The sequence below is a fragment of the Bos indicus x Bos taurus genome, chromosome 1, assembly GCF_003369695.1.
Source record: "Bos indicus x Bos taurus breed Angus x Brahman F1 hybrid chromosome 1, Bos_hybrid_MaternalHap_v2.0, whole genome shotgun sequence".
Lineage (NCBI taxonomy): Eukaryota > Metazoa > Chordata > Mammalia > Artiodactyla > Bovidae > Bos > Bos indicus x Bos taurus.
The window spans coordinates 86,095,232-86,104,087 of record NC_040076.1 but is presented as its reverse complement, the minus strand read 5'-3'; the positions used below and the strand labels follow the sequence as shown (position 1 = coordinate 86,104,087).

General features: G+C 37.8%; 1 protein-coding gene across 1 annotated transcript in view; it reads right to left on the bottom strand.

Moving 5' to 3' along the window:
- Positions 1 to 168: 168 nt before the first annotated feature.
- CCDC39 (coiled-coil domain containing 39) overlaps positions 169 to 8,856 on the bottom strand; it is a 54,236-nt gene continuing 45,548 nt past the window's right edge. Inside the window, exons 15-20 of the mRNA XM_027540321.1 lie at positions 7,415 to 7,574; positions 6,864 to 6,970; positions 5,545 to 5,685; positions 5,227 to 5,406; positions 5,002 to 5,087; positions 169 to 1,085 (exon numbers count right to left, since the gene is read on the bottom strand). Coding sequence (XP_027396122.1) covers positions 932 to 1,085; positions 5,002 to 5,087; positions 5,227 to 5,406; positions 5,545 to 5,685; positions 6,864 to 6,970; positions 7,415 to 7,574 — 828 coding nt within the window. The 3' untranslated portion in view covers positions 169 to 931. The remainder of the gene's footprint in view (positions 1,086 to 5,001; positions 5,088 to 5,226; positions 5,407 to 5,544; positions 5,686 to 6,863; positions 6,971 to 7,414; positions 7,575 to 8,856) is intronic.

Here is an 8,856-nt window from a genome sequence, read left to right as displayed (position 1 = left end):
ATTGGACTTGGCTGTGCCTTTTGCTTCCTGTTAAAAGAAATGACAATAAATACACCAGTGATCCAGAGAATTACTGCCTTTCAGAAGGAATTGCAAGTGACAGTTGTAAACAATGACAGTTTTTATTAAGAAATACTTTTCCCCAAGATTTGAAGGAGACAGTACTCATTTAAGTATATATATTCTGATACATTTATTTGAAGACCAGTTTTATAACATAGTCATACTTCACCCTCTGTTCCAAAGTTCAGAGTGTTGGGCACATGTTATGATAAAGAACTGACAAATAACTAATTCTTAATCTGGTAGTCTACCGGAAATTTACAGAATTCATATTGCAAATCTAATTACGCCTGGCTTTCTTTCAACTGCTTATTAAATCAAGGAAATATTGAAAACATATTCTTGGTTGTATATTGAGAGCAGAATCTTCACTATGTTTGACTTCTTTCAAGATCAGAGTGGCCTACTTCTAGAAATTTAAGCTCCACTGTTGCTATATAGTGGTTCTCTTTCCTATCAGCTGTTTTCTTGGTGGAGGGAGGGGGAGAGGTAATGCTAAAAGAAGAAACTAACAGATTTCTTCTCCCAAAGTCTGAGAAATGTTTCTTTTAATAAATAAAACCTAATTTCAGGATCATCTAGGCCAAAAGAATTTTAATAGTGTTGTAAACTATATAGTACAGTAAATCTTTAGCGATTTCTTCCTAAAAGATTCTGTTACATTAGAAGTGAGAAGTTTCATGGCTAGCATGAAGTTTTTACATTTTTCACTGAATAAAACTTTTCTCTGGTCATTTTGTATTTCTAACACTTAGTAGGCCTTTATATCAGTATAAGGCATCCAGAAGTATACAGTGTGATATACTATTTTAAACTTAGGAGACTTTGGGTTTTGTGTTTACAACTTGTTCAAGAGAGATTTAAAATTTTATTTGTTGGTCTTTCTGCTTTTACCAGTACTGGAGGCACTGCTAGCACTAGTTGGTCTGGAAGTGCTGCCAGTTAGTGGAGAGGCTGGGAAGTTCAGCTCTAATACTTTGATCGAAGTCTGAGAAGCAGAAGTGCTTGTGCTCTTAGATGACCTAGAATAAAACCAGAGTTACAATAGTGTAATTCAGAATTTGTATTTTAGTAGAGACCCTCTCATTAATCGCAAAGATGCCATAATCCCACAAGTACTTAAAGAGATCAAAAAAGATACATTGTTAAGAGTGGTAATAATGAATTCTAAAAGACCATTAATAGTATCAGGAAATTAAGAAGAAAGAGATGATAAACATAAAGTTTCAAATCAGTAGAAAAATAGTTCTGCAAATATATTTCTATTTAAAAAAATGTTTCAACTATAATTTAGAATCATTAGGTATTAAAAGTTTGCCAAATCATTCAACAAAAGGTAAGAAAAGAGGCAAGAAAATTTGAGTGCTGGCAATAGTGATTAAAATGATAGATTATATAATTTGAGCCAAAAAGAAGAAAATGAGGGACCTATTGACAGGATAAAGTGGTGGGGTCATTTGAAAAACATAACTATCCATACAATTCTGAATGCTAAGTTTTGAAAGTATGCTTTTACAAAAGTACTAGGGTGGGATGGGTGAATTTAACTCAGATGACCATTATATCTACTACTGTGGGCAGGAATCGCTTAGAAGAAATAGAGTACCGATTATAGTCAACAAGAGTCCGAAATGCAGTGCATGGATGCAATCTCAAAAACGATAGAATGACTTCTGTTCGTTTCCAAGGCAAACCATTCAATATCACGGTAACCCAAGTCTATGCCCTGACCAGTAACGCTGAAGAAGCTGAAGTTGAACAGTTCTATGAAGACCTACAAGATCTTTTAGAACTAAGAGCCAAAAAAGATGTCCTTTTCATTATAGGGGAGTGGAATGCAAAAGTAGGAAGTCAAGAAACACTGGGGGTAACAGGCAGATTTGGCCTTGGAGTACAGAATGAAGGGGGCAAAGACTAATAGAGTTCTGCCAAGAGAACACACTGGTCATAGCAAACATCCTTTTCTAACAACACAAGAGAAGACCCTACACATGGACATCACCAGATGGCCAACACCGAAATCAGATTGATTATATTCTTTGCAGCCAAAGATGGAGAAGCTCTATACAGGCAGCAAAAACAAGACGGGGAGCAGCTCAGATCATGAACTCCAGCTCAGATCATGAACTCCTTACTGCCAAATTCAGACTGAAGAAAGGGGGAAATCACTAAACCATTCAGGTATGACCTAAATCAAATCCCATATGATTATACAGTGGAAGTGAGAAAGAGATTTAAGGGACTAGATCTGATACAGTGCCAGATGAACTATAGATGGACGTTCATGACATTGTACAGGAGACAAGACCATCCCCAGGAAAAGAAATGCAAAAAAGCAAAATGGCTATCTGAGGAGGGCTTACAAATAGCTGTAAAAAGAAGAGAAGCAAAAAGCAAAGGAAAGGAAAGATATAAGCATCTGAATGCAGAGTTCCAAAGAATAGCAAGGAGAGATAAGAAAGCCTTCCTCAGCGATGAATGCAAAGAAATAGAGGAAAACAACAGAATGGGAAAGACTAGAGGTCTCTTCAAGGAAATTAGAGATACCAAGGGAATATTTCATGCAAAGATGGGCTCAATGAAGGACAGAAATGATATGGACCTGACAGAAGCAGAAGATATTAAGAAGAGGTAGCAAGAATACACAGAAGAACTGTACAAAAAAAGATCTTCACGACCCAGATAATCACGATGGTGTGACCACTCACCTAGAACCAGACATCCTGGAATGTGAAGTCAAGTGGACCTTAGGAAGCATCACTACAAACAAAGATAGTGGAGGCGATGGAATTCCAATTGAGCTATTTCAAATCCAAAAAGATGCTGTGAAAGTGCTGCAGTCAATATGTCAACAAATTTGAAAAACTCAGCAGTGGCCATAGACTGGAAAAGGTGAGTTTTCATTCCAATCCCAAAGAAAGGCAATGCCAAAGAATGCTCGAACTACTGCACAATTGCACTCATATCACACGCTAGCAAAGTAATGCTCAAAATTCTCCAAGCCAGGTTTCAGCAATACATGAACCATGAACTTTCAGGTGTTCAAGCTGGTTTTCAAAAAGGCAGAGGAACCAGAGATCAAATTGCCCACATCCAATGGATCATGGAAAAAGCAAGAGAGTTCCAGAAAAACATCTATTTCTGCTTCATTGACTATGCCAAAGCCTTTGACTCTTTGGATCACAATAAACTGTGGAAAATTCTGAAAGAGATGGGAATACCAGACCACCTGACCTGCCTCTTGAGAAACCTATATGCAGGTCAGGAAGCAACAGTTAGATCTGGACATGGAACAACAGACTGGTTCCAAATAGGAAAAGGAATACATCAAGGCTGTATATTGTCACCCTGCTTATTTAACTTATATGCAGAATACATCATGAGAAACGCTGAGCTGGAAGAAGCACAAGCTGGAGTCAAGATTGCTGGGAGAAATAATAACCTCAGATATGCAGATGACACCACCCTTATGGCAGAAAGTGAAGAACTAAAGAGCCTCTTGATGAAAATGAAAGAGGACAGTGAAAAAGTTGGCTTAAAGCTCAACATTCAGAAAACAAAGATCATGGCATCTGGTCCCATCATTTCCCAGCAAATAGATGGGAAACAGTGGCTAACTTTATTTTGGGGGGCTCCAAAATCACTACAGATGGTAACTGCAGCCATGAAATTAAAAGACACTTACTTCTTGGAAGGAAAGTTATGACCAACCTAGATAGCATATTCAAAAGCAGAGACGTTGCTTTGTCAACAAAGGTCTGTCTAGTCCAGGCTATGGGTTTTCCAGTAGTCACGTATGGATGTGAGAGTTGGACTATAAAGAAAGCTGAGTGCTGAAGAATTGATGTTTTTAAACTATGGTGTTGGAGAAGACTCTTGAGAGTCCCTTGGACTGCAACGAGATCCAACCAGTCCATCCTAAAGGAAATCAGTCCTGGGTGTTGATTGGAAGGACTGATGTTGAAGCTGAAACTCCAATACTTTGGCACCTGATGCAAGAGCTGACTGATTTGAAAAGACCCTGATGCTGGAAAGATTGAGGGCAGGAGGAGAAGGGGACGACAGAGGATGAGATGGCTGGATGGCATCACTGACTCAATGGACCTGAGTTTGGGTGAACTTCAGGAGTTGGTGATGGACAGGGAGACCTGGTGTGCGGGTCTCCCCCCCGCACATGCGGTCGCAAAGAGTCGGACACGACAGCGACTGAACTGAACTGAGGGTGTTTAAGTGGGTGGTCACCATGTTTACATAGAAAATGTTTATGATTTTGTTTTACTTAAAAAATATCTTTTAGGAAATCCTTTCATGACATCTTGCTGTGGAATAATGAAAAGTAATACGGTTCTGAATGTGGCAGATTGGGAATTTTAAGATGAGGATCATCTTTATTATTATTTATTATTTTGTCAGCAAGGCACAGGAACATTGACTAAATGTCTACCTGATACAATTCTGGATAAAACTAAACTGCAGAAGAAAAAATAATTTCCTTTTTAGCAAACCAAAGCAGCATAAATAAAATTCTAACTTCTTAGATTTTACAGTGGATTTTAATCTTATAAATCTTACTCAATATGTATGTACAGCTAAGTGGTCCTTTTATGGTTTACTCAATTCTCCCCACACTCAGGGATGACCATGCTATGTGTATCATCCAAAATGTCACCCTGCTTTATCCTGCTGAAATAGCTAATAGTCACAAAGCACTATATGTCAAACTGGAAATGCTAACACCAGAGAGAAGCCAGAAGAGTCTTGTGCTGCTGGCTGGTTTCTGCCTCTGACACAAACATCAGAAGGTAGGGAAAGGGGGGGAGAGTACTAGCAGTGCACTGGCAGGTCCAACAGCGATGGCATATGGAAGTGGCCGAATTTGCTTGGGATGGAAGCTGTAACTGAGTGAGTCAGGAGATGGTGTTTTCTCCTTCCACTTACCTTGCTGATAACAGTGAAGTCTGGGAAGGAGATCTAGAACTGTGACGACTACCTTTAGTACTAGTTGTAGGTAGTTCTAAACCACTCTGGAAAAATATTCAAGAGCAATCATTAGTACCACTGCATTTCAGAGTATTTTTCAATAGATTTCATTTTATGTTTTTTAATTAAATTTTTCTTCATGAAATGTTTAAGAAATATTTGACTAGAAGATAACCTTATTACCTGTTGAAAGTATGTTTGAAGGATAACACCGATCTCAGCATTTTCTTGTGTGATATCAACTATCATTTCATCAATGATCTTGTGAAGCTGTTTCACTTCACGAAGTTTGATATCTTGTTCTTCTAGTGTTTCATCTTTTGTATCTTTCAAAAGACGGACTTCCTTGGTGAGTTTTGCACACTGTTGGTCAACAGCAGTCAGTTATTTAAACCTATTTTCTAGAACTAAGTATTTTTTAATGGATGAAGGAAGATGTGAGGTTACCATTTGGAACTCCAAAACAAATATGACAGGTCAGTTTTTTAAAGTTTCCAATACCTGTTTAGTTACTCTTTCTAATTTTGGCTTCTGTTCCTCAGTTTCTCTGTTTAATTGAAGTACATAAGCTTGCTTCTCTGTTACTTTTTCTTTGACGTTATTTGTTAAGTGTTCTATAACTGTTAAAGTATTTTCCATGCTCTGCAGAAAATAAATATTAACAAATTTATTGGTTAGGATCAGAAATAACTTATAATTGCCACTTGTCAAGTATTTAATTCTGATTCCTTTGTTTTTGTATATATGTGCTTGGTTGCTCAGTTGTAGCCAACTCTGCATATATAATGTACATTCTATTGGTAGATAATAAGTATAATGGTTTTATGGATTAAGTTTTATATATAATTCCACTGGAAGGTTATTATGGTATTTGGAAGAAAAACAATTCAAACAATGACTATTGAAAGCACACAGTTTTCAAAGATTCCCAACTCATATAATCTATTCCTTTAATAAAAAAAAAAATCTCTGTAAGTGCACTCAGTCATGTCCAGCTCTGCGACCCTTTCAACTGTAGCCTGCCAGGCTCTTCTGTTCATGGGATTTTTCAGGGAAGAATACTGGAGTGGGTTGCCATTTCCTCCTCCAGTGGATCTTCCCAAACCAGGGATTGCACCCCTCTCTCTTGTGTCTGCTGCATTGGCAGGTGGATTCTTTACCACTGAGCCATCAGGGAAGCCCTTAAATGTTTATATGCTGCTGCTCCTGCTAAGTCACTTCAGTCGTGTCCGACTCTGTGTGACCCCAGAGATGGCAGCCCACCAGGCTCGCCCGTCCCTGGGATTCTCTAGGCAAGAACACTGGAGTGGGTTGCCATTTCCTTCTCCAATGCATGAAAGTGAAAAGTGAAAGTGAAGTCGTTCAGTCGTGTCCGACTCTTAGCGACCCCATGGACTGCAGCCTACCAGGCTCCTCCGTCCATAGGATTTTCCAGACAAGAGTACTGGAGTGGGGTGCCATTGCCTTCTCCAAAATGTTTATATAGAGCCTGCTTATTACCATGCACATTGTTTTCTCATCTTTCAAATTTTTGTTTTAAGGAATAGTCTTTTAAGGTGATTTTAAAGGATTTAACTGAAATAAAGATTAGGGGATATCATAGGTAGTTAGCTGTAATTTATCCACTGATTACCAAGTAATTGTCAGGGCTTAGCACTGGGATTTTAACTAGTTAATACTTTGAGCACTTTTTTCTCATTTAAGTGAGATATCTCTAACTGCTTCTCTATAAAAAATTGTATATTAACAAGAGTAGAGTAATTATAATAGTGCTAGTTAACTTTTACTAAGGGCTTATTATTAAAGCCTATAGAATTTACCTGGATATCTTCCTGTAGTTCTCTGATTTGTCTTTGTTTGTATCTATATTTTTCATCAACAGCTCTTTTTTGTTCTTCTAGTTGAATTTTTACCTCATACTCAGCACCTAGAATTTAAAAGAATTTTGCTTTAAATTTTTAACATGCTGTGTAGAAAGCAAATTTAAAATAATACATAATTTAAACTTCTAATATTTTTCATTATGAAAGATCAACTTCCGTATGTCTAATTTTTGAAAAATAGGATGTGAAATAACTATTCTTATTTTGTCAACATAGAGCACCCAGTATGCTGCTGTGTTTTTCAGATTTGAAATGAACTCTGTAGAGGAGTACTATGCCACATCACTACAACTAGTAACAGATGGAATTAACACCTTAGCATTTATTTTAAGTGGGGGAGGGAAGAGGGGTTGTGGTGATTAGGTTTTCAGCTGAATCAAACATGAGGCACTTGTTTTCCTTATCGCATAGTGATCCTCTTTTTAAAATAACTATGCAGCTTTCATTGCATGTACATTCATTTAAAAGTTTCAATAATTTCTACATACTAGATGGAGTCACTTTCTGAAAAGATTGTTTGTAATTGTTGTTGCAGCTGTTCAGCACTTGCAGGGTGTTTCCTAGAGCATAGATTTCTTTTTCAGCTTTGTTGATCTTAGCATCCAAACTGTCACCTTCCCTTTGAAGTTCTTCTTTTTCTTGAGCAGCCTGTTTAAAACAGAATAGAATAGATTGGTTAAAAGTATTTATCATGGTGGGCGGGTGTGGGGGGGGTGGGGCGGGGGCAGAAGAATGTCTGTGATCAGGGCAGGAAGTACTTAACTCACAATACCAATTTGCCTTGGGACGCTCATGCAGCACCAAGCATTTATTTCTTGCACTTGATTTACCAAATCCTGAAGGCCTTCCAAATATAGCACTTAGGATACAAAACCATGATGGGAGTTAACGAAAACTTAACATGAAGACTCGAACAAAAATGACCAAAAAATATAAACTTTACTGAGAAAAGAAAAGGTTAAGTCGAAGAGGTTTCAAATTAGATATTAAATAAAAGGAATGTATGTTTCTTGCCTGGAAGAGGTTTGGCACACTTTTGACATTTTAAATCTTAGGAGTAAAAGAGGTTAGCAAGCTAAACCCATGAAAGTGAAAGTGTTAGTTGCTCAGTTGTGTCCAACTCTGCAACCCCATGGACTGTTAACCCGCCAGGCTCCTCTGTCCATGTAATTCTCCAGGAAGAATATTGGAGTGGCTTGCCATTTCATTCTCTAGGGGATCTTCCCACCCCAGGAATTGAATATTTTTAAGAAGAAAAAATACTGCATGATTCTACTTACATGAGGTACCTAGAGCAGTCATATTCACAAAGGCAAAGTAGATTGGTGGTTGCCAGGGATTTCAGGGAGGGAGAAATGGGGAGTTAACTGTTTAACAGGTACAGTTTCAGTTCTGAAAGATAAAGTTCTGGAGACGGCTGTTGTGTTGACTGCACAACAATATGAATGTAGTTAATACTACTGAACTGTACACTTAAAAACTATTAAAACAGCAAATTTTAAGCCCAATTTCATGTATATATTCCTGGAGAAGAAAATGTTAACCCACTGCAGTATCCTTGCCTGGAAAATCCCATGGACAAAGGAGCATGGTTGGCTACAGTCCATGGGGTTGCAAAGAGTCAGACAGAAGTGAGCAACTAACACTTCACTTCATGTATGTATTATCATATTTTAAAACAGCTTTAATTAAAGATAATTATGATAAATGTGGCCAGGAACAAGTGAAGTCTATAAACTGCTGAAAACCAAAAATTCCTCAGTAAGTAGTCAGCGGACTTCTGGGTTAGGCCTTCTAGAGTTGTGCCAAAACAGTTCCAAAGCACTTCTCCAATTAAAGACAGAGAGAGAGTATGCATATATATTTAAAAATGCCCCCATGAAAAGATGCTCCTCATCACTAATCATTACAGAAATTCAAATCAAAACTG